At 35.6% G+C, this 26,624-nt stretch overlaps 1 protein-coding gene across 27 annotated transcripts in view; it reads left to right on the top strand.

Moving 5' to 3' along the window:
• Positions 1-25,022, top strand: part of MFF (mitochondrial fission factor) — a 30,211-nt gene extending 5,189 nt beyond the window's left edge. For 4 of the 27 annotated variants that reach the window (XM_026006325.2, XM_072719351.1, XM_072719350.1 and 1 more), the window contains 10 exons: positions 4-224; positions 1,151-1,320; positions 7,145-7,233; positions 9,844-9,918; positions 10,749-10,826; positions 14,540-14,698; positions 18,016-18,048; positions 19,600-19,659; positions 22,461-22,545; positions 24,200-25,022. In XM_026006325.2, the coding sequence (XP_025862110.1) occupies positions 44-224; positions 1,151-1,320; positions 7,145-7,233; positions 9,844-9,918; positions 10,749-10,826; positions 14,540-14,698; positions 18,016-18,048; positions 19,600-19,659; positions 22,461-22,545; positions 24,200-24,331 (1,062 nt within the window). In that variant the 5' untranslated portion in view covers positions 4-43 and the 3' untranslated portion in view covers positions 24,332-25,022. The remainder of the gene's footprint in view (positions 1-3; positions 225-1,150; positions 1,321-7,144; positions 7,234-9,843; positions 9,919-10,748; positions 10,827-14,539; positions 14,699-18,015; positions 18,049-19,599; positions 19,660-22,460; positions 22,546-24,199) is intronic. The other 23 variants (XM_072719362.1, XM_026006330.2, XM_072719364.1 and 20 more) reach the window with 9 other exon arrangements.
• The last annotated feature ends 1,602 nt before the right edge of the window (positions 25,023-26,624 follow it).

Below are 26,624 nucleotides of genomic sequence, written 5' to 3'. Positions count from 1 at the left end.
CAGAGTGAGTGGGGCAGCATTTCCTTCTCCCACTGCTGCTGAGATGGCGGAAATTAGTCGAATTCAGTATGAAATGGAATACACCGAAGGTATTAGTCAGCAGATGAGGGTCCCGGAGAAATTAAAGGTAGCACCACCAAATGCTGACCTGGAACAAGGATTCCAAGAAGGAGTTCCAAATGCTAGTGTCATTATGCAGGTGCCAGAGAGGATTGTTGTAGCAGGTATTTTACATTTATTTATCAAGATCTTTGTTTTATATGATTTTATGAAAACTTCCGGTTTTTCACAATATTGTTTAGAAAAGGGGATGGTAACTACAACTTCGCATTTTTTTCAGAATTTTTATTATAAGGTCTGAAATTTCAAACAGTATTTTTTAATAATTCAACTAATGGAGACATAACTTACATACATAAGATATGTGTAATTTTTAAGTGTGATGAGATTTGACAAATGTATATACTCCTGTGACCTTCCACCACAGTCTCAATACAGAACATTTTCATCACCCTGCAAGGGAAGTTCCCTTGTGCCCCATCTCATTTAGTTCCTTCCCCCCCCCCCCAATTCCACATAACCATTATCTCCTTTGTGTAACCAGAGACTAGATTCGTCTTTTCTAGAGTTTCATACAAATGGGTTGATACAGTATTTAGTCTTGGGCCTGGCTTTTGCTTAGAGTAATGTTTTTGAAATTCTTTCATATTCTTGTATCAGTTCACTCCATTTTATTGCTGAGTTGTATTCCACCCTGTGAATATACCACAATTTGTGTATCCACTTACCCACTGATGGAGATCCGGGTTGTTTCCTGTTTGGGGCTGTTAGGAATAAAGCTACTCTGAATATTCATGTACAAGCTTTTGTAAGGACGTGTGTTTTCCTGTTTCTAGGAATAGAATTGTTAGGTTATACTGTAAATTGTGTTTAACTTTATGAAAAACTGTCAAGCTGTTTTTGAGATTGATTGTACCCTCTTTGTTCCCATCTGTGATGTATGGGAGTTTCCACTGCTCCACATCCTTGCCAACACTTTGTATTGTCAGTCTTTAATTTTAGTCATCCTAGAGGGTGTGTAGTGGCAGATACATTTTCATAAAACTGCTATCTTTTTAAAACTTCCCTCCTTTCCTTTTTATACTCCTAGGAAATAATGAAGACATTCCATTTTCAAGACCTGCAGATCTTGACCTTATTCAGTCAACTCCCTTTAAACCTCTGGCACTAAAAACACCACCTCGTGTACTTACATTAAGTGAAAGACCACTAGATTTTCTGGATTTAGAAAGACCTCCTCCAACCCCTCAAAATGAAGAAGTAAGTAGAGTTTTTTTGTTTGTTTGTTTTTTTAAGATTTTATTTATTCATGTGAGACACACAGAGAGATAGAGAGGCAGAGACAGAGGCTCCATGCAGGGAGGGCCTGATGTGGGACTTGATCCTGGGTCTCCAGGATCACACCCTGGGCCGAAGGCGGCACTAAACTGCTGAGCCACCCGGGCTGCCCGTAAGTAGAGTTTTAACATCAACTGAATTTGAAATAATAAGGACAAAAACAAGAAGTACAGAGGATTGAAGGCTGTAAATCCTGTCATTAGTATGTTATGAAAGCCTTCCGCATGGACCATTGGTTACTATAAATTCTGAGATGTAGATACTCCAAATAAGATATTATGCTGTTTTTTAAAATCTAAATGTTATGTTTCAGAAAATGGAAATTTTGGGGAAATCATTAACATTCATGTGATCTAGAAGGAAGAGCTTTTATGGCTAGGGGTTATACCTTAAGCAATACTGAAAAAGTTGGAAAATGAATGCAGCACTTTATTACAAAAAAATCTGGCAGATAAGACAAAGAAAGCACTTTTTTTCCTCGATGCTACCTATTCTCCTTGCTTGCTAAGAAGTCTCTGCTAAGTTAATATACTTTATAACATTAATAGCCCTGACCTCGAAATGACAATACGAACTAATAAGTATTCGTAACAAAGTTCAGATCTTGCCTCTCCCAAGCAGGGCCAATCTTGTAAAATTCTTCTGTGATGATACTTAAAGTTGCAGCTTTTACACTGTAGCTTCTGAACTTCTGTGTTGTTATGAAGCTAGTGTAAGACAGTGTGCAGACATGCGTTTTTATTGATAGTGGAACTGCTGGTGTGTCCTTGTTCATGCTGGTCCTTTCAAACGAGGGTGAAGTGTCCATATAATCCAAGGGAGTGCAGTTTTCTAGTACTGGGTTTAGCCTTTTCTTGGTTGGAAGTTTCTGCTGACGTAACTGAGACATTCTAGATATTCTCTTGGTGAAAAGCACTAAATGTGAGTGTTCACCTGGTGAAAAGCACTGAGGTGCTTATGGGACTGTATTTATTTAACAAACATTCTTTGAGCTTTTGTGTAAGACCTTGTATGGTGAGATAGAGTTCCTGCATGGTGGCATGAGCGTGGGAGAAACGCCCGCACACATAAAAGATACGAAGTTCTTTTTTTTTTTTTTAAAGATACGAAGTTCTTAATTGCAAAGAATAATGAAAGGTAGGAGTACCATTATGTGAGATGAAAGGTATCACAGCATGCTTTCAGTTAAAGGTCCTGTTTCCTGGCCCTCCAGAAGTTCCCAGTGGAAGTTGCTGCTGTGGATGATAACATCTTATAGTGAGGATTCCACCAGGAGAGAAATCCTCCCTCTAATATTCTTTGAGTTTTGTTTTTCTTTTGATCTTTCTGCTCCCACTATTTTAGATACTTACTGCCTACTTGGTGAGAATAACTGGTTGAAAACAAGTCAGGCACTTTACTGAGTCATTACTTTTAAGGAAAAAAGCTTACCAGGATTAGCCTTAGTGGACCTATGGGGTTTACTCCTGCAGTAGTTGGAGTACATTTAGTCAAATGTCAAAATTCCCAAAGTATATAGCACTAGAGTGAAAAACTTAGGCTGAGAATGAGACCTAATTTTGAAGGCCTACTTTGCTACTTACTAACAACATAACCTTGGGTAACTTACTGGACAATTTCAGGGCTCATCTCTAAAAGAAAGGTAAGAATAATGCCAAGTGCTCAAGATTATTGTGAGAACTAACTATAATAATGCATGTAGTGTGTTCAGCACATGTTCTAATTTATATTAAAAGCTTGTATGTTTACATACTATTGTTATAAAAGTTAAGATTCTATAGAGGAAGCCAAATCCTGAGTCGCAAGGGTGGGGTTTCAAAGATTAGTACCAGCTGCCTATTGAAAGGAAAGCAAAGGTGATGATCTGTGGTTCAAGTCCATGGAGGGGGTCAGCCCTCAGGACCTCTTGACTAGAGGAGAAAGGAAAAAGAACCAGAGTTCTAGTAGCTTTTAGAAGATGGCTTGAAAGAGGAGAGCAGTAAGGCTCTGAGTGCTGTATCGATTCATTCAAATGCTAGTCAGAACCTATCAAGTGAGAGTCTCTGAATCATTGACTCTGTAGTAGTCATTTTATAGCATATGCCACAGTTTCTCAGCCTTGGCACTGTTGATGTTTTGGACTGGATAATTCTTTGTTGTGGTGAAGGCTGTCCTTTTACACTATAGAATGTTTAACAGCATTCTTGATCCTTGTGTACTAGATGCCAGTGGAATCCTCCAAATCATGAAAATCAAAAATGTCTCTAATAGCTAAAAAAGGTAGAAGCAACCCCCGTGTCCACCAACTGAAGAATAGATACACCTAATGTGGCATGTCCATACTGGAATATTAGTCAGCCATAATAAGGAATGAAGTACTTACACATCGTACAACACGGATGAACCTTGAAAACTTTATGCTACATCAAAGAAGCCAGACAGAAAAGGCTATATATATATATATATATATATATATATATGTATACATATATACATATATATGATTATATATAATGATTATATATATACATAATCATTATATATATATATATAATGATTCCACCTACATGAAATGTCCAGAACAGGCAAATCCTCAGACACAGAGAGCAGATTGGTGGTTGCCAGTGGATTGAGGAAAAGGGGAAGTGGGAATGGCTGCTTAATCATTATAGGATTTCCTTTTGGGGTACCTAGTTCCTACGTGGAACTAGGTAGTGGTATTAGTTAAACGTTATGAATGCATTAAATACACTGCATTGTATAATAGTTTAAAAGGTGAATTTTATGGTATGTGTAGCTGGTCACAATAAAAAGAAAGGAAAAATTCTCTGCAGTCATTGCCAGATGTCCCCTTGAGGGCAAAATCACCCCAGTTGAAAACCCCTGGCCTATGACAAGAAAGGAGACTACAGGAAGGTGGCTTATGAAGAAGTCTATAGAAATTGTTGTCTAAAATGTTGTCTGTTACAAGGAATAAGTTTACAGAAGATAACTACTCTTGAATTCCTCAGCTGGCTTGAAGAATCCAAGGAAACCCTTGGTAGAGGGCTTAAAGCATGAAATGGATAATCCCCTTGCAAGACAGGGTTTATAAAATCTGGAGGGTTAGCTGCTAGAGAGGAAGTCATGAGCCCTTTCAGCATACCTAATCTGTACTTGGGAGGCAGCTCTAGGACATTGCTTTGATGATTTTACCTGCAAGAAACTAATAAAGCAATGGAGCAATAAACTGATCTGTGTAGGAAACCACAAAATCACCAAATCATGACAGTTCTTAGGGTTCTTTGCATTGATTAGGCAGTATAAATGAGGAGGGAGGAATTTTAAGCCAATTGTCAGACACAGAAGCCCCTGTGACGTAACCTGCAGGAAGTTACCTGAAGCTGGGATACTTTCTCAACTTCAGGACTGAATTTTTAAATGGGTAATCAGTGCTGATTGGTTTGCAATGACTTAAAAATCTTGAATTGTCAACTAGATTTCAGTAAAGCTGGGTAAAAAAGTAATTTTTAAAAATTAAAAAAAAACAACATTCAATTGAGAAAACCACCACCATGACTGAACTAAAGGGTAAAAATTTTTAAAAGAGTGTCCTTATCACTTCAGGCAGTGTCCATGCACTTCAGCATTACAGGATGCAAGTTGGTCATATTAGAAGGCATGATAGATGTATGCTTTTGTCTGAAATTACTTTTCCCTCCTAGTATGGCAGCAATATTAAGTTTAGTGTTCCTGGTAAGTTATCCTTGAATCAGATTTCAAATGGTGAGATAACAGACTTCAGATCCTCTAGTTTCCAGGCTGTGTTGAATTCATAGACAGAATCTGCCTTTTCCTGTCACTTCTGTCCTGCTTAATCTTAGTTCTCACAACACACCAGCAGGAATGGTTCTGATTTCGTAGAAAATTCACCTTGATCCTTGCAACATGGAAGAACTGTTCTCTAGGGAAAGTAAGCACAACTGTGTGGTAGGTAGGAAGGCAGGTATCAGTGGGATTCTCACAAATCAACCCAGTATTCTCTGAATCAAGTGTACTGGATTGTAGAGGTGTTAAGCTACATACAACTTAACAATATGAATAGTTATATATGCATATATCACTTATAGATGTATAATATGTATGCATATATAACTATATTAAATTATCTGTAACTTAATACACGTGTGTATATGTGTATTTGTGTGTGTGTGTGTGTGTGTGTGTATATATATATATATATATATATATATATATATATAGCTTTAAGGTCATTTTTATTTTTGGTTTAACTGTAAAGAGTTCTTGCAGTGGGCTCCAAAGTGACTCCTTTTCTGTTTTTAGAAATGTTATTTTCTTTTGTTCATAACCCATAACCAAATCTAAACCATACTCTGAAATTATATGCTGCATAATGTGGTTTTAAATTTTGTTGTCATGAAGTCCGGATTTATTCTCCACTGAAGGTGCTTGTAACTCGATGATCTACTCAAGTTTTTTAAAAAATCATCACTAAATACCGTTGTTTTTTTAATTTTTAAAAATTTTGTTATTGTAGTTCAATTTGCCAACATATAGCACAACACCCAGCGCTCATCCCACCAAGTGTTTTTTTTTTTAAATCTTTAAATTTCAAGTCCCTTGGTTAACATACCAATTGTCCTTTACAGTAATGTTTACTTTTTTTGTCTTGAAACCATGAAGTTGCCATGGCTGTTTCTAGTTAAAAGCAAAAAAACAGAAACCACCTAAACAAACAGGAAAGTTAGTGATTACCATTGTTCTATTGCTCTGTAATAAACCACCTTAAGTGTCTTAAAAAGAAAAAACTAACATTTCATTTTGATCATGGACATGGATTCTGTGTGTAAAGGCTTTGCAGCAGGCATAATGGGGAAAGCTTTTTTTTTTGTTTTACAGTATCTGGGTCTAAGGTAGGGATGACTCTACAGCTTGAGTCTACAATCATCTGACAGCTTCCTCACATGTCTGTGATGCTGGCTGTTGTCTGGGGACCTCAGCTATGGTTGGTTGTTGGTAGGTGCACCTACACATGACCTTTCCATGTGACTCGTGGGCATCTTCACATCATGATGCCGTTGTTCCAAACATGAACAGTTTAGGGAAGAGAGGCAGAAGGCTTATTGTTGTTTATGACCTAGTCTCAGAAGTCACATTGCATCATCTCTACAGCAGTCACCAGCCCACCCAATTTCAAAAGAAGAGAACATAAATCCTATCTTTTAATGGAGAAGGTCAGTGACACATTCTGTAAGAGCATGTGAGATGGGAGATTGTGGCTATTTCTGGAATGCCAAAACCTTTAAGCCAGTACCAAGTCTTTTTTGGTCTAGTTTTCAAATATCCAACCGAATATGAATTTGTTTTAACCCCAGAAGCCTGGAACATTTGTTTATAATATAAATACATCCCATTTCCCATGATATACATACCTTAAAAAAGTGTGGTAAATTGTTCTTAGCTAATATAAATGTATTATATAAGTTTCAATAAATAAAAATATAATTGTACCAAGTAAGATTGATATTTAAATAGAAACCAGAAATAATTCTTTTAACAAGGTAAAGAAGCTTTTGTAAATTTATGTGCATCATAATAAGTAGGTTTTTTTTTAACCTGTCTTTAATACTCATGCCTGGCAGCAATTCTTGGTTATGTTCTTTGTAAATTTTCTGAATAGCCTTGTATTAAGGTTTTTTTGATACTAAGTAGCTACTAGGCTACTAAGAATATTTTCTATTCCTCTCCCTTTCTTTGTGCCTCACAGATCCGTGCAGTTGGCAGGCTAAAAAGAGAGCGCTCTATGAGTGAAAATGCTGTTCGCCAAAACGGACAGCTGGTCAGAGCTGACTCCATGTGAGTAGAACCACTGAGCAATGTATCTCCTTCATAAGTTTTCTCCATATATTCTCCCATCTTTTTCTAAGTAATTATATTCTTTTTTTTTTAACTCCCAAATATTAAAAAAAAAAGGAGTATGTGTTTTGTGCCTAACAACCAGACAAAAAAGTAAATAATTTGCTTTTGTTTGAAGTCTGTTTTACATTTACATCAATTTTACATTTTTGTAGTTATTTTTATAGCCTTAAAATATGTTGTGAGAACTTTCCAGTAGCATTATCCTCTCGTATGTATATGACAGGATTCTAGGAGTATGATTTCCTTATTTTGGGAATTACTTATCAAGTATACTTAAGAGAGTTTGATAAATATAAGTGCTCAGTCCTGTGCAGCCTTCAGAAATGTTTATCTTAGCATGTAGGTTGAAAAGGAAAACAAAAAAAAAAAAAAAAAGAAAGAAAAAGAAAAGGAAAACATTTTAAGCAAATGTCTTTATTTTAAAGTTACTCATTTTGTCATAAAATTGTGAACTAGCCCTTCCAGCTCCGCTTCTAATGAACCATGGTAAACAATGTAACATAGGCGAGTGGAATTGTTTTACTTTCTTGGATTATTGTTTAGCTCTCTGCCTACTGAGTCATTATTAGATCCATTCATTTGCCAAAAATATAAGTATGTTGTTTAAAGGGCTGTTTGTGTAAACTTTTCTTTTAAATTTGGGTATATTCTCATACTCTGATCTTAGAGCTACCCCACTATAAGAAGTTTTAGATCAGGCCGGTGTTTTTTGGGTTTTTTTTTTTTTTAAACTAATGGGTTTTTACAGATAAAATATCCCTTTTAAATCTGTTCAGAATTTTAAGTCTCAAATCCATTGGTGATTGTGGCTTTTTTTAAATAGATGATTTGGATTGTTTATGTAAAATAGTATATCTTCCTCATTACATTTTTGGTCACTCTTCATGAATCATACATCATGAACCATATTTGATGCCAAGCATCATGTTAGCTTCTCTGGAAACCACAACTCTCTGAGTTTGAAAATCTAGATAAAAGCAAAACACTTACATGTATATACAAATAAATAGAACACAGTACAATGTACCATCTGTGTTAAACCATATCAAGTTCTAGTTTGGACCAGACTGAAGAATATAGGGATACAGGTGGGGCTTTGATAGGATTAGGCTGTCTCTTTTGGTAGATGCAGAGGACTGTAACTGCTCTGATTTCTTGGAAAATCTTGAAAAGTTTCCTAAAGTAGTTACAGTTATTCTGAAGGGGTATATAGGAAGATAGTTAGTGAAAATGAATATATACCTCCTTCAGGAAATACTTGAAAAGTTCAACTATTAAAATGAAATTTTTTATGGTAATTATGTTTCCCTGAAGATACCTTGTTGGCAGTGATGATGTCAGCTGGTCTGTGAAATTCATTTTTCTAGGATATTTTCAGATACATTATACAAACGGTAAAAAGATTACACAGTTGATGGCTAAGGTAGCTCCTTGATATTTAGTATCAGAAGTGATTAAGAGTGATTAAGCATAAAACACCTAAGGATTTTTGCTATTTTCCGTTTGTAATATTTTTCAAGGCAGCAAAGGTTTCTAATATGCTTTTCTGTTAAATGAAGGTGTTGCTTAATATTTAGGTCTCTTTGAAATTTGAAATTTCACAATAGGGAGATAAACAGGACTGTTTTAGTATAGCATCATTCTTATTCTTTTTCTCACAAAGTAAGTAACTATTGATAGCTGAATTTAGTTGGAGAGAAAGGAAACAGCTTTACTAGGTTTGAAAACCAGCCTAGGGAGGTATGATTTAGAGTAGATGATTAGTTCATAGGCATTTTGCAGTTACCAATAACTTAAGCTCCTTATAACAGAGAAGATTAACAGAGTTAACTAATGTTTGCTTTCTCTTTCTGTTTAAGTTGCCTTACTGGCACTTTCTAGATGTTTAATAAACCTGAAAATCTCATGTTTTAATTTTAGGTGGTAAAAATAAAATGCTTATTTAACTATACATTTCACAGTACAATTCTTATATTATCATTCTTACATTAATCATATTTTTTGTTATGGTAGTTAATGTATCTTACTGTGTCATGGTAAGATACTTAACCATCTTTTCATTAATAATGTAACCTTGCTTTTTCTTCCTCTACCGTTATTAATTTTAAAATGTATAATTGGATTCATCTGTAAGACTCTACCTATATTAACTTTAGGAATCTTATAGAATGAACATTATTAGATATTTAGTGTTGGTAATGTAGTAAGGAAGATAAAATAACTATATTTAACTTCTACTAAAGTAATTATTAAGCTTTTGCTGTCTTTACCTATTTTAGTCTCTTCTTTGTAATGTAGAATTATGTGTCATTGTGCATGAACACTTGCCTGCCTCCATTTTCTTCCTTGGCTTTAGGAGTAAAAGTACATATAGACATAAGAGCAGGAACACTGGCCTTTGTTTTCTTAATTATTTTCAAGAGATAGTAGGATTGATTATTGCCAGCTATTGACACAAAAATGACTTCTGATCAGTAGACTTGTATCTAGCTTTTTCTTTCTGTTATAAAAGCTGAATATGTAAAAGAAGCATAATTATTATTTAAGGTGGCACAGATCAGATTCTGCCCCAAGAAATAAAATTTCAAGGTTCCAGGCATCGTTTTCTGCACCGGAGTACACGTAAGATTTTATCTGCTCTGCTTTTCACAACTAGGAGTTGTTTAAATTTTATAGGCTTTTGTTCTACTAATATTTCACCAAGTAATTATCATCATATAATACCCTAGTGCTCTTACTGTTTGGCTTTTCAGTACCTGGGTTTTAGGACTTCTCAAATTGTCGTCATGCACTTTGTTGAGAATAAAAAAAAAAAAAAAAGACAACTGGGCCAATTAAGGAAATGATGTATGATTTGGAGTGTAACGGTGAAAGTAAAATGGAATAATTTGCACAAAAAAAAACCCCAAGCATCTTTTCTTATTTTATTTTGCTTTGGTTGGCATATTTAAGTTCTCTGTAGATTCAACTTAACCAGGTTTGGTGATCCCAGTCCTTCTTTTATTTTAGTACACTGTCTTTGCTTGCCCTGTTTTTATACAGAAGGAGAATGGGGTCAAAGTGTGATTTGTCATTTAAAGTTTTTTTTTTTCCATAGATTAAAATAATGCTTAGAAGAATGTTTTGAGATCATTTAAACCCACTCTTTCTGTAAATGTGACAGAAGGTGGGGGAGTGACCTTCGTCTCGTGGGAATATTTTAGTGTGCAGTATAGGAATTCAATAGCCAATGCGGTTCTTAAGCCACAGAAGTTACTGTGATAGCTGATGGTTTTTCTCTTATTCTAGTTCTTTTATTATGCTTCTGGGAACCAGGAATCTTGCCTTAGACAGTGGCAACAAGTTAAATTTTTCTCTCTTTTTAAAATTTCAAGAGAAGTGGTGCAAAATTTGTGTTTCCATTAAATTTTTCTCCCCCTTTTCACAATTTCACTTTTACTGTTTTTTGGAAGAGGTTGGAGCCTCACCAAAGAGATTATACCCTCACAGTTTGAGAAACATTGTTCCTGGGAAAACTCATGGGGAAAGAGGTACTTTACTTTGGACTGCTCTTTTAATAATGAGTTATGCCAAATTTTCATTTAAATTTTAGTTCTGACATTGGCTAGTGTTGTTTACTTAACATTCGTGCAGTAAGATTTCATATAGGCATGAAATAAATCCATTACTGATGAAATGATACGTAAACATTAGTGCTTTCTTCAAAATTCCTAATCTTTTGTAAAAGAAAAAGTTGAGACTTTGCTGTTTTATATACTGTGATGTATTTATTATCAAAGTACATTTCTATTAAATTACTAATACAGCGTTTGCTTAAATAATCCAAGTGCCTTGGCAATATGTTTACTTTCTTGCTTTTCATAATAGTTCACTTGTCAAAAGAAAGTCAGTACACCTTGGTTGGCTGGATGAGTGGACAGAGATGGAAATCCTAAAAGCACTGTTTCCCTCCATAGCTGATGCCCATGGTGGACATTCCAGCTAGCATCAGGCTGATTGTTAAAATGGGCTTACTATTTTTTGTTCTTAAATTTGTTTATTTGTGTTAAAAAAAAAAAAAAAGCTTGCAAGACCACTTGAAACTTTAAAAAAGAAGAAATTTGCTGAAATATTTATTTTTTCTATTTAGGGTAATTTTGGTCACTTACAGTTTAATCATTTGGTTCAACTGTGGATGGAAATAACATTAAAAATGAAGGGTGTTTAATCTGTACATATACTGCCCAAAATGGTCAACAGTTTAAAAATAGTTCCTATTCTGTTTTTGGTGCTCATATTACCATATAAATACTGAAGTTAAATTTCTTACTAATCTTTGGAATTTTAATTTCTTTTGAGAAACAACCAGAAATCCAAATATGCTCTTGATGTTGGTCTTTGATGGAATAAATATTTTTACTAGTTTTTATTTTATTTTTTTTTATTTTTACTAGTATTGATAAAGACTTAATTTTATCTTTTATCTTTCTACATAAATATTTTTTGTTTAAGTTACAGTTGAGGATCATGTAATTTTTTTTCATTTATCATATTCCAATTTTCATGATGATGCATTAGAGTCTTAGAATCAGCAGAGATCTTATAGACTGTTTTCACATTCAACCTTCTGTGCATTCTCTCCTAAGAATTCTTTGCAGTTATTCTGAGATTAGTTTATGCTTGACTACTTTATAAATGACCACCTAATTTCCTGTGTATAAACAGGAAGTACTTGTACGTTTTGAACTTTTTTTTTTTAAATTTTATTTATTTACCTATGAGAGAGAGAGAGAGAGGGAGAGAGAGAGGCAGAGACATAGGCAGAGGAAGAAGCAGGCTCCCTGTAGGGAGCCCGATGTGGGCTCTGGGATCATGCCCTGAGCCAAAGTCAGACGCTCATCCACTGAGCCACTCAGGCATCCCGTACTTTTAGAACTTTAAATAACTAGTTCCTATTACTTGTTTCTGACAAAATTATTTCTCTCAGATGAAGTAATAACCCTTTTGTAATTTTTAGTGGACAAAATCCATGAAACTTTTGTCGTGAATTTGTGTTTAGTTTACTGACATTGTTGCTCTAAGATTAGAATTCTAATATTATTACAGACTTTAATATATTAGTGTGTAGCTAATGTATTTACTGATGTCGAATGATATGCAAAGTGTTCAGTGTAAGCCCCAAAATGGAAAGACAAAAATTTTAATCGTATCAAAATATTGTACTAGGCTTTTACAACCTAAGTATATTTAGCCAAGTTTGTTGGCAGCTCTATCCAGAGAGTCTAAGTTGGATTGTTTGTTTATAGTGATGTAGAACTGGCCTTCTCATTCCTGCTTCTGGTGATACTTTTTTTTTTTTTTAAGATTTTATTTATTTATTCATGATAGACAGAGAGAGAGAGAGAGGCAGAGACACAGGCAGAGGGAGAAGCAGGCTCCATGCAGGGAGCCTGACGTGGGACTCGATCCCGGGACTTCAGGATCGCGCCCCGGGCCAAAGGCAGGCACTAAACCTCTGAGCCACCCAGGGATCCCCCTGGTGATACTTTTCTAACATGAATTCAATCTGCTTTCTCACAAAGAGCAAGAACTCCAAGTTTTCCCTATACTCCCTAAAGAGAAGGCCGAGGACAAAGCTAGTACCTAGAGTTTGTATTCTAGAGAATAATGATTTTTTTTTTCTCCTCTTGGATGCTCAGTATAGTTTTGGCCAAGTATCATGATAAGGTGGCTTGTATATATTCCAGAATCTCTGGACAGACATCCAGGTTATCATCCATGAGCCTAACTGAAAATCTGCATTTATCTTGGTAGCATTAGACCAGATTCCTTGGTGAATCAGCCCTGATAAACTAGTTTCTCAATATGCCGAATATGGCTTAGGTCTTTCTCTTCTAAATAGTCTTTGGAAAAAAATGGCTTTCTTATTTATAATACTTCTCACTTTGGATCATCAAGACATTCAAAGTTATTCACAAAATTGTGGATTTTGTTTTTAATGTTCTGGGGACTCTGGGAATAATAATATTAGATGTCAGCTGCCCTTTAAGAAATTATCCCCCTTACGTTGTGGTTTCCAAACAAAATGCATTTTAAGTAAGAAAGATTACATAAGTCAAAATAAAATATTTTTCTCTTTTCAGTTGTTCACTGTCTGCTCCACTTTCATTCTTTTGGATGAAATACACAAGGATGAGGTTTAGCCTAAGAGATTTTGCCCTGTTGCTGAGAAAAAAAGTGTTTTGCTCACATCCCAGGGTTATAGTCCTTTTGTTACAACAAAACCTGTTAATGTAACAAACCAGGTGGCCAAGTCCTGGTATCACTTAAATACCTCACACAACTAACGGATCAAGCCCTAACATTAAACTGCTCTCTGAAAATACACCAAGCTCAAAAGTTTGTTAGAACTGTAAAATTGCTTCATTCAAATATGTTCAGCTTTTACGAAGCATTGGCAGTGGAGCCAAAGAAATTGTGACTCTTGGCTTACGCATTAAGAATGATTAAGATTACTGTCCCCAAGAAGCCCAGATATGGTTGTTTACCATTCATCTGGATAATTTAAGAACTGTCTTGCCTCTGTTCACTCTCTGCACAGAATTAAGAGTAGCTTTATGTTTTAGTCATTTAGCTAGAGAACATATGCTTTAATATAATTAAGCTACCAACATGCTTTTGTTATGGCTTTCTGAAGCTTTAATTCATTTTTATTTAATTTCTGCATCATAAACTCAGCTTGCTATTGTCTTTGTGAAATATTTGAAATGGCATTTTTCATGGACTTATTTTGATTCATGCGTTTGAACTCTGACACCTATAAGCCAGAACTCTCCGTCTTAACCTTCTCACCACCACCCTTAAGTCACAGTGCAGTGTTGGTCATTAGACGTTTGATTTACTGGATTGGAATACATACATGGAGTAAGGAATGCCGCTTCTCCAAAGCTTGGGGTTGAACCCACTGCTTGCTGTAGTCCTCTTCCTGCTCCAAAGTTGTTTTTTCATATTCAGTTTGTTTAATTTGATGTGTGAGGCTACACAGTCACAGATGTTGCATTGTTGTTGGTTTTTTAAAACGACTTAATGTGTTTATTAACTTGTTTGGTTTGACTGTTTTCTTAGGGGAGGGTGAAGGGTGGGTAAAGGGACAAGAAAACTAAGATAATTCTTAAAATACTAAGTGGGGAAACTGCTCAGCTGAAGTTTTATGAAAATCTGACTTGAGTGTTTTTCTCTTCATTTGCTGTGCTTATGTAAACAGTGTGACACCGTCGCCACAACAGGTTCGGGTCTGTCCTCCCCAAATGTTACCTGAAGATGGAGCTAATCTTTCCTCTGCTCGAGGCATTTTGTCGCTTATCCAGTCTTCCACTCGTAGGGCTTACCAGCAGATCTTGGATGTGCTGGATGAAAATCGCAGGTGATTGGCCATCGGTGATTCTTGCTAGCTGTAATGCATATTTTTTTGGCTCCTTGTTAGTGGACTGTGGTGTCTTCCTTTTGTGTTTGCACCTTTGTCTCTTTCCAAGATGCAGTGGTTTAAAACAAATTGCTTTGCTTTCTTTTAATTTGAAATTATTGTCCAAAATTCACATTTCACAAGATTCTGTTAGCTTCTCTTCAGTCAGGGAGAGTATTCAATTAATAACTATATACAGGATGAATAATGATTTTTTTCCAGGGCTTTGTTGACCTGTTCTAAGTACTTGACTCCATTGGAATATGAGGAGGCATGCTTTTGGTTTGAGTGTAGGATGTTGGACTGAAGCATACTGATTTTCTTTAGTAAGTCTTTTGATTTAATCGTTGATGATACTAATATGGTTGGGTTAATGAAGCAAATCTGAGAAGACAGTATCAGTCAAGCTGCCAAGGACGTTTTTTTACTTTCCCTTTAGGTATGGATTTCTAGGCCTGTACTAAAAACCCCAACTGCTGTTATCTTTTTGATAATACTGATATTTTTCAGTATTGGTAACTTATCTCACTTTAGAACATCCTCACGTAAAATCAATAGTAGTTCACTTAGACTTGCTCATACAAATTCTTTTTTTGCCATTATTTCAGATATTTTTTTGCCCTTGCTTCTTTACTACATAGTATTTTTAAAAGATAAAATTTGGGCATAATGTGGGAAAGGTATGGGCATTCTCATTTCAACTCCAAACATTTTATCTAGTGACTCTGTGAGTCAGTGTTTGAATTTCCTTGGTCATTTTAGTAGACTGTTAACTTTTGAAGAATTCCCAGTAAATTAAGCCGGCCTTTCCAATAAACCTTGATTATTACCTTAGAAATTGAAATGTCTTGTGGCTCACTCTGAACAAACTTTTTTGTTGAGTGCTTTTGATCCTCATATAAGCCTCAGAGGTTTTACTGTACTTCATGAGTACTTGTCCATACCATGGACTGGTGTTTCTAACCTGCCCAGGCTTAATGTAGTGGTATATCCATTTGAACTCTAGAACTTAAAGCTGCACCAGAAAGAGCTTAAAATAGAAAGCTTATAGCACAGAAAAATTATATATACATCTATGTATTTGTGTATTCATGTATATGTATGCATGTGTGTATACTTATACATATGCATGCCCCTCCCTAAGGATTTAGACGACTGTCGTACAGTATTTGCATCCTGTAAGAAGCACCATGGTTCAGAAGACATGGATTCAGGGGCCAGAAAGATTAGTCATGACCCCACTCAATAGCTAGCTGCATGATGGCCTTGGACAAATTGCTTAGCTTCTCTAGGCCTCATTTTCTTCATCTATAAAAAAAGAGGTGGGGGGTAATAATAGTATTGCCTAGTTTTCTAGTTCTTGTGAAGACTGTTCCCTTCCACTGTCATTTTTATTTAAGATATAGGTAATAATGGCCTCCATCAAATTCCTTATATAGTGTTATGGCAGATGCTTCAACATATATTGAATTTAAAGTACCTTGCATTTAAAAACTAGTATTCCCAAAGGCCTATTTTCTCCTCCCTCCTTAAGATAAATTTATTCTTCACCAGGTGTCCCCTTTCACTTTTTAATTAGGCCCATTACAGGAGACCAGATTATTAGGTCAAATTATGTCATATCAAATGCTATTACAGTGAAAATATCTGAATAAGAAAGATACTTATAAATTGTATATGGATTAAATAATTGCAGCTTGACAAAGCTGTCCTTCTCCATAAGAGATTTTGCTTCAAGTTCAAAAATACAAAATCAGAAATCTTACTAATGTCAAATTTACTCTGTATTCTTTTATTATGAAAAACTGTTTTGAGCCCTAAATAAAGTCTTATTTATTTATTTTTTAATTATCATGAATTGATAGCTTTAAAATTCATTTTCTGAAAAGGAATTATCTTTTGTTCACTTAAGTGAGATTTTTAAAATTCATAAAGTAATTGTATTAATATTTCTTTGCTCTTGGACACACACAATTGTTACCTTTGGAGCCTAGAGGGTTACTTGTCTTACTGGATGCTTTCATTATTGAAAGGGTTCCTTTTTTTTTTTTTTTTTTTGTGATTATATTTAAATGCTTTATCTAAATGTTGAACAAGACTTAATCAGAATTCCAAGTAACAAATCAGTTTTATTTCTATCAGAGAGCTGTCTGGCATGACTTTGCAGATATAAGAATTAGGAATGTGAAATTTGGATAATGTTCTACTTGCATGATTATTAAAATAATACTGCTTCTAAAGTTTTAAGTGCTTTTATGTTCCTTGCTCTGTACAACATTTTTTCTTTTATTACTCTTGGCATTTATGCTAATGCGATATCCTATCTTAGGTCTTCTGCCCTCACTTTAGGGTACAGTTAAATTAAGCTAGAACTATCTGGCAGAAAGAAAGAAAGAAAAAAAATCTTCCTGCCTGCCTTATTATCATTAAAAACTGCAGATTCACAGTGCTTCACGGAAGAACAATTTTTAGTTGACACTTTAAGGAACACTGTGGAAAGGTTTATGTACTATATTTTGGTTTTCTCATCTACTGAGATCTTATTAATCTAAAACCAAGCTCCATACGGAGACAAAGCTAAATCCTTGGTACACCTTAGAAAAGTTTATTTACACAGGTCAGTGCTGTGCATTTGGAAAATTGTGATGTATCAAAAATTTAAATGCTGTTACGCTGTTATGATTTAGTCCTTGGCTGGTCAGGATATGCCCATGTCTCCTGACATCTGCTGGAGCTCCATATCTTATTCTCCAACGCAAAATATTAACATTAAAAAAAGAAACTTAATTCTCATGTAAGAACATTATTTAAATATCAACAGATTAGTCATGCTTAGCATGCTTAAGCTTTATTTTTAGAAGGGGCTTGATTATTTTTATACAGTTTTTCTTGAGCAGATTATATTGGCTTTGAGTGAGTAGAATATGAAACCATTGTATGAATAATATTTTTGCAAGTATGCATATAAATATATTACTGTTTATTTACCATAGCAGTGTCCATTTTTTCAGTGAAAAAGCCCATACTTTATTAAGTCAGAGCACTTATTTACTCAAAAATGTCAATATACAAGTTAATGCTAGAACGTTGAAACCCTTGAATCTCTTTCCCTTTTGCTGCTTTAAGTACAAAACATTATTGTCAAACATATTATCAAATTTTAAAAAGATTTTTTTAATGTATTAAATCATACTTATGGTAGAAAGTGGTACTTGAAGTTTCTGACTTTGCCAAATACCTGTCTAATTTACTTTTATATTATATGTGTCAATTGCCAGTGTGAGAAGACAAAATGAAATACGTTGTGAAAGGTAACTGTATTATTTTCTGGCTCTGCATTATAAAAGGGAAATCTCTGTGGTGGAATATTTTGAGTATGGCAGATACTTTTGAACATACCAGTATGAGTTTTTTAGTAAGAGTTTTGGGTAGCACACGGCAGGGGCTTCATTTAGTTCACCACCATTTTTGTTTTAGTATAATGTAAGATTGTAGTGAAGTATATTTTCCTAAGGCCACAGAGTAAGTATATGAGTAGGATGGGACAATTTAAAAGCCTGTTTCAAACATATGTGATTTCTCACTGTTCTTTAGTCATCACGATAGAAGTCTAACATGTCTTCCCCAAAAGTCTCTGAATCTCTTATCCTCTGGGCTCCAGAAATTTAAGCACCAATAATGCCTTTAGGAAATGTACAAGCTAAACATTAAAATTTTCTTGTATAAATAAACTAGACAAAATAGTGATTTGTATTGTAGCCAAAATTCTACAGCTGTACCAACTTAGAGAAAAAACGAATTTGTTTGGTATTAAATGTTTACTATAATTAAGTATTGCCTTAATACTTAATTAAGTTCAGGCAAAACCTCATCAGTACTTAGAGAATGAGACATTTAAAATAGAACATAATAATTCTTAAAATCCTTATACGGACTCTATCACTCAGCCTCCTTTCTCTGGTAAATATTGCTGACTACTTTTTGGGGAATTGACCAGCAACCACAGAGAGCTTTTGTTTTCTGATTGTTAAAAAAATGAAGTTAATTGAAAAGGTTATTGCCACCTAGTTAGAGAACTATCCTCTAGAAGCAAAGTATGCACTGAAACATGAAAATCCCCACAAAGTTTTCCAGTGTACGTTAGTCTTCATTCCCAGCAGCCCTGTATGTCACTCCTGGTTGTCTCGAGAGGAGACTCATATATTTGATTGTCCTATAATGTGCCATAGCATATCCCCCAAAGCTTGTCCTCCGATCACCTCAGCTCCAGAACCTACGCTTGCAGTTTGCTCTTGAGAGCTGAGGTTTGAATGAGGCACAGCTCCATTAAGAGCTCAGGCATGAATGAAATGAATGAGGTGGGTGGGAAGGAATTGGGGGAAATGGGAGTTACTTTGAAATGTTTAGTTTCCAAGACAGAGCTGCTGTTATCAGATGAGCAACCATGATCATGCAGGTGCTACTGACCGGTCGTTGACATGCTTCTAAAGTTGCTGGTGATTTTCTTTTTCCAGCTAGAAAAGAGAAATTAAACTTTTTAAACTGGGCTGTCCTCTATCTTGAATTTCATAAATTAAAATACAGGTACCAAAGAAAATTTTTTTATGTCTGTGCTATCTTGTCACACAAGAGAGATTCCTTTTGTTTTTTTTAACCTATGGTGAAACCTTAAATTTATGAAAATCAAAATAGAGGCCATGTGATAACAAAGATTTTTAAAGTATTTGAAAGCTATTATATTGTATTGAAACATACAATATAATCCTATTTGACCTTTCTTTTGTCTTGTTTTTGCTTTTATTTTATTACTTCTCTGTTTCCTGATTCTGTCTTGTGCCTTCTTCCGCAAAAACCTGCCTTAGACCTGTGTTGCGTGGTGGGTCTGCTGCCGCCACTTCTAATCCTCATCATGACAACGTCAGGTAAATTTTGAGACTTTGTAATTACCAGGGTAAATAGTTGACTGAATTTGTATTTTGCAGGATAAAATGCATGTAGTAGCCATGCCTTTATATTATGGCGGGAACTTCCGCAGTTTTCCTGAGTACATCCTGCTTTTTTCTCTGAGAACAGTGAGTTAGATCAGTCATGACATCTGTCTACTACAATCTGAAGAAAAATGCTTGACAGTTATGGTATCGTAGAACATCTGAGATATTTTATTTAAATATAGTTTTAGTGACTTATAGAGAATCACACTGAAACACAAAAAGTCATTTTCTGTCTTTTATGTGCATCATTTTAATTGTTGCTCGGGGGTCTACCATTTCCTTTTTAGTTGTTAATTGTCTGTAGTGTCACTTGTGTGTAGAGAAACCTGTGTGTAAAGCATCGCCTTAAATTGGGGGAAATTAGGATTCACAATCTAGAAAGTTCAACGTTTAGAAAAGGAATTTAGTTTGAAGGGTTTTTGTCACCTGTTGATTTAAGCTTTTCCCTCTTTTATTTTTACCCTTAGCTCTTTCAGACATGCTTCTCAGCCTGAATAATTATTTCTTCCCGTCATGGGCAAGGACAGATAGAATGGCACATAGGAATACTTAAGGTTCTAAGGTGCCAAAATCCCCATTTTCCTTCTTCTGGGGAAAAGAAAATTGTTTGGTATTCACAGATACCATTACTGTCATTCTTTTCAGAGCTGATTTTATCTTAAGCAGAAATGTACGATCTGTTGCAGGAGGTTTAAAACTGCATTATTTCTATGATGAGAAGATTATGGCATATTGATTTTTAGGCAAGAGAAGAAGGAAACATCAGTTTCTTAACACTGAATTCAGGTTAGAGGAACTGAAACGTGTGTCCTTAGTGGCACCTTACCCTGGCCGACTGGTTTCTTTCACAGTATTAATTCAGTCCATTATAAGTTTACCCTTGCATAGTTCCCCAAAGGTGGAACTTAAGTTTATGATCCTTTTCTCTTTCTGTGAAAGAACACTCAGTCCTTGATCTGACTTAGCATTTCTAACATTTTTTTAGTTCTGATAAATACAGCTTTTAGTTTAAAACACACCTTAAAGTAATGATGTTTTCTGTTGTAAATTGAGTTATAGGTAAAGCCTATCGCCATATCCTTAGATTTCTTTGCTGACAAAGATTTCCTTTACAGATATTTAACACCTTACTTAATTCAAGACTTAAACTGAGCAATCCCTGTCACTTACACTTCCTTCTCTGTTTGGCTGAGATCCCTTTACCTTTGAAGCCACTGCTTCCTGTCCTGCCCCCACCCCGCCCAGTTTTATCTCTCACTGGTAATCTTGGGGAAGTAGAAAAGTTTTATTTTGAAGATCAAATATAGAGAAAAGGAATCTTCAACCCTTATTTTCTCCTCAATTTTTAATAATTCTGTCTTAATGTGTAAACGAATAAGTAACTCAGAAAGGTATAAACCCATAATCCCAGCATCTGCTCACTTAATTTACCTCACTGATGCAGTCCTCAGTATTAGAGGATATTTACTCTTATGGTGAAGAAAGGGCGGTTAAATGAGAAAGTAAGTTCATTTTGCCATAAAAGGAACATTTAGAGATTGTTCTAGATTATCTAGAGTCCACGCACACTGTCAGTCCTTGAAACTGCAACACAAGTTGTTATCCTCGGTGTTTAGAATGATGACCCTGGCTGGGAACACATTGGAAGATTATGAAATAGGAAATTCTGTTCTACATATTTTATTAAATTTTCAACAGCATATGAAACAAAAGGATTTTCTGCATAGACTTGTCCTTAACATCTCTGGATGAAAGCTATAATTCTCTTCATACCCCTTTGTGTGGTAATGTGCATTTTGTAATGGGGACTTGCTTGAAAGATCAGAATATATGATCCATGTGTCAACTCTCTGTGGATCACAAAAGAGTTACTTTTTAATTCAATTTATTTATATTCTGCTCATTCAGGAAAGTTACCATGCCATAGTACTGAAATAACCGTACAGGATTAAAATAATGAGGATATAAACATGTGAGGTGAATCATATGGCATGTAAATTATATCTCAGTTAAGCCGTTAATTAAAATAAGCTTAAGAAGTGGAAATCCAGGCACAGGGGAAGAACATCATTTGTGTGTATTTGTTTCTCAGAGGTTTTTGATCATGCGCTTAAAAATCAGTGCTCTTTCAGCAGTAACTGTCAATGCAAAAGTAATTGTGACTGTGCCTTCTCTGGAGTTGTTGTAAGTGGATTTCCAGTATTATTTTATACACAGCCTCTTAGTGATTATCATTGAGCCAGTTCTGGATCTGAATGTAGTGACAAGATGTCCTCAAGTGATTTTATCATTGCTTCTGTGGGAGACACAGTAAAGATAGGTAATTAGAAATAAGGAAAGAGTAGATGTGGCAAGAGAAGAGGCAGTAAGAAGACCAGAGAAATAAAAAGGTCTGTCTTGTTTTTTTAGCTAGAATTAGTTTCCTTTGTGTTCCCTGCCAGTGGGTCTCAGCAGGGACTCCTGTGGAACTACATGCACACGTTAAGTGTGTAGAAAAGTTATGCATTGTTATATCCTGGAGTGGCAGCTCTTATTGCTCAAAATACTTTTGCTTTTTCTTCTGCTTTCCTTTGTTAGTGCCAGTTCAGATGGTAAAATATTTTAGTTACTCACATTGTGAAATAATCAGCCTTTTGAACAGTTCTTTGAGCGTTGCCCAACACGTGACATGACTTGCCAGATACTTAGTTCTATTCTAATATTAAATTGTATTTTTATTTCTTATCTGCTAGGCATGGCATTTCGCATATAGATACAACAATTGAAGGAACTTCAGATGACATGACTGTTGTAGATGCAGCTTCATTAAGACGACAGGTATTTAATGTAACAAACAGGATGTGATCCTAAATTCTATTCAGACAGTATTTTAAATGATGATTTGTAACATTCTATCATTTTTCTCTCCTGTGGAAGCCATGAGTTGAAATATTTTGTCAAGCTGTTTAATGCACCATAATAGACTTTTCCATTTTTTAAAAAAAGATTTATTTATTTTATTTAGAGAGCAAGTGAGCATGAGCAAACACAGGGAAGGGTAAGGGGAGAGAGAAACTTTAGCAGATTGCTCTCTGAGCTTGGAGCCTGACATAGGGCTTGATCTCACAATCCTAAGATCATGACCTAAGCTGAAACCAAGAGGCAGAGGGAGAAGCAGACTCCCTGCTGAGCAGGGAACTTGGGATCATGACTTGAGTGGAAGGCAGGTGCTTAACCAGCTGAGCCACCCAGGTGCCCTGGAAATACTACTTTTTAAAAATTTTTATTTTTATTTATTTATTTATTCATGAGAGACACAGAGAGAGAGAGGCAGAGACACAGACAGAAGAGCAGGCTCCATGCAGGGAGCCTGACATGGGACTTGATCCCAGGTCTCCAGGATCACACCCTAGACTGAAGGTGGCGCTAAACCACTGAGCCACGTGGGCTGCCCGAAATATTACTTTTGTATATGGAGTCACACTTATTAAAACAAATGGATGCTATAAGTTCTTAGGTATTTTCATATATTTATTTGCACCTTGCCTTTGAAGAAGAGGAGTTTCTTTGGCATTTGTCGTTGAATTCACCAGTACACCAACAACCTTGCCTTTTTGAGAGTGTATTAAGAGCTTCCAAGTTTTAACAACATCCATTCAGTCCTTAGCTTAGAGGGTAAATGAGTAGAGGACAAAGATACAGTCATTATAAACAAGTCATACACATTCTGTGAGAATTTAAAAATAGTAGAAAGCCAGCTGGGAAACTATGAGTTTCTGAGACCAGTAACGAAAACGGAGTCCTGAGAAGATTCTACAGAATTCCCATTTGTGACCCTGGCAGCGTTGCAAGCCACTGCTTCTGCAGCTGTCTTTGCTCCGTTGCCAAGGTAGATACTCAGCAACCTGCAGTCCGTTTGTCTAGTCTAAGCGTGAGGAACTCATGGGCCACCTGGCTTCAAGACAAAATGTAACCCACTCTCAGAGTGAAATATTCAAAAGTTGGTGTTGATGCTTTTCAGATAAGCCCAGATAAAAATATTTTAATGATGCAAAATCAATGCCAATGTTTTTCATTGGCAGTAAAATGGATTGTTTAGTGTAAGAACCCTGTATCCCATGGGACCAAATAAGCTTATAGAAAGGAGCAGGAGCCCTCCTTGTCCTTTCTGCTCTGCTAGGCCTGCCTGAATGTGTACTTGGTCTTCTCTGTCTGAATAGCATGCAGTATGCAATAGTTTCCTTACCTCACATTTAATCAAGGAAGGAAAATGCATTTTATCTGACTCAGAAATTTGGAGAAAGAAAAAGGAGAAGATGATTTCAGTGAATTTAAACTATCATGGGTAATACTTTTTCTACATGTAGTTTATTTTGTCCCAAATGAAACTTTCCATGTTTATGAGAATTTTTCTGAAAAAATCCTGCTGCTTTATAAGAACCTAATTGTTCCTTGCATTAAAGTTCGTCTTTTGTTGTTGTTTTTCACTTAGATAATCAAACTAAATAGACGTCTACAGCTTCTAGAAGAGGAGAACAAAGAGCGTGCTAAAAGAGAAATGGTCATGTATTCAATTACTGTAGCATTCTGGCTGCTTAATAGCTGGCTCTGGTTTCGCCGCTAGAGGTAACCTCAGCTCTCAAAAATATTGTCTCAACAGCTGGAAATATAAAGAATTTGCAAACTTCTTTGTTTCTGTCTTTGCATTGTATGCCGTTTTATAGTCCATGCCCTGAACATGTATTTCTTCCAGAAAGGAGGGGGGAGGACTGATAACTCTCACTCAGCTGTAGTCACTTTTAAGCAGTTCTGCAGTAACAAACACCTACTTAAAATTCTCCCTTTGCATGTTTTGTAAATAGGCTCTAGTTTGTTTTTTCATTGCCTCATCAGCCCGCACAATTAATTCTCTGAATGGGAGGGAGAGTGCTTAGCAAATGGATTTAGAAAAGTATCTGTAGAAGAAAAATAATACTTTATTTTGTCCTGTTTCTCAAGCACTGTTAGATCGAACAGTTTTGTTAATAGACACTTTTGCATCCACGTTTCAACATTAACACTTCTGAAGTCATGGTCTGGTGTCAGATTTGATAAAGTCGAGGCACTTCATGTTTTACAATCACCTTCGTTAAAATAATTCCTAAGATTTCCAGCAGTTTATCTAATATGTGTGTAAAATGTGCGTTCTTATTTTTATTTTAGTTTTGCAGATGGTTTTCTATAAAGTACGTTTTTACTAAGTCCCTGTGTGAATGATTTAAAAAAACTACAGAATAAGGTACAAATGTAGTGTATTTAATAAACTGTCAACTAAAGCAATGTTTGTCGAAAAATTTTATTTCCTCATATTGTGCTGTGAGCTATATTCCATATCATATTACCATTAATGGACCCTAGTCTTCCTGGCTCTGGAGGAGGTAACGCAATTAATGACTTGGCTGGTAGCAAGAACCTGCTGTGTTTCCTTTCCGATCTCCATCCTGGCAGCAGGAGGCGCTGGTGGCATTGCAGGTGGTTTTCTGAGTCCTAGTATCTATCAAGTGGTTCAGGTGAAAACTTGAATTGTGTGTGCTTTTTGCATTTTAGTATTTAGCTGAGATACTAAATCTCATGAGCTTTAAGTGCACCCATGAACCAATTCCTGGGAGGCTTTAGCTCTCAGAATATTCCACTCTATCAGAAACAGATAGAATTTTTAGTTAGATATAGTATTTGCCACACATCTTCGATATCTTTCTCCCGAAGCTGTCAGTTTCAAGAAACGCAGTTGAGAATTCCTCAGATAGAGTAGATTTAATGTTTCTGTTCTTGCTTCTCCCCTAGCCTTCCAAAATAAAATACTTGGAGAAGGGATTCTTCTCTTTGCTTCCTAGAGTTTATGATGAGTTTGATGATAATTAATTATTTTTTGCCCATGAAAATCTTCTGGCTTTTATAACAGCCCAATGATATGATTATATTAAATCTAGCTATATACAGGATATATATATATATATATATACACACACATATATACATATATATATATCAGGATAATTTCTGAGTGATCCAATTGAATCCACAAAAATGATACAAACGATGGATAAAATTAGTACTACTTCTGGGCAGGCATGAAAAAGATTCTGCTAGGGCCAAAAATGAAATGAAAGCAGACATTCTAGGAGATAAGCAAATACAAAAGCTGTCTTTCTCCCTGTTAATTTTTACCAAACCCTGGAGAGCTTTCTCCCTCAGTGGCTGTGCAGGGGGCGGGAGCATACAGCCTCATGTCTTAGGCAAGGCAGGAACTCTGACAGGAGATTCCTTTGTGAAGCTGGGACCTCAAGACTTTTCCCTCAGTGAACAGGTGGACAGGAAATCAACGTACCACCCAAAAGGGGATAATAGAGAAACATGTCTTTGCCTTGTCACGGACCTAAAAAATAGAAAAGCTTGAGTCTCTCAATCCAAAGCCAAGCTCTGTTATGCCAGCCTCCCTCGCCTGGAAATTATTCATCACTGTAACAAAGTAGTTTTGGACTTGAGAGGAACAAATTCATTCCTGCTCAGGATGGTCAGGAAATACTTGTAGATATTTGAGCTGAACCTTGAAATACATGTGCATATATGTATATGTGTGTGTGTGTGTGTGTATGTGTGTGATTTCAAAAATCAGAAAATGAAAAGATTCCTGGGGCAGGGAACGGCAGAAGAGTTTGCAGTGAGGGCCAGTAAAGAGGAATACAGTGCTCAACCTAACAGGCCAGTATCATACAAGTTAGTACAGAATTCTACTTAAAGATATTTTTTTTCCTACTTCTGAAAATACTGAAACATAGGTTATTTACAGTTTGAGGGATAATTTCATGAAAATACATTTGCGAGAGCTTTCCTTCCTTCCTTGTATGAATTTCTGTTTTCTGGTGTCTTAATTATGT

Source organism: Vulpes vulpes, chromosome 9 (genome assembly GCF_048418805.1).
Source record: "Vulpes vulpes isolate BD-2025 chromosome 9, VulVul3, whole genome shotgun sequence".
NCBI lineage: Eukaryota > Metazoa > Chordata > Mammalia > Carnivora > Canidae > Vulpes > Vulpes vulpes.
This window is presented reverse-complemented; position numbering and strand designations above follow the sequence as displayed.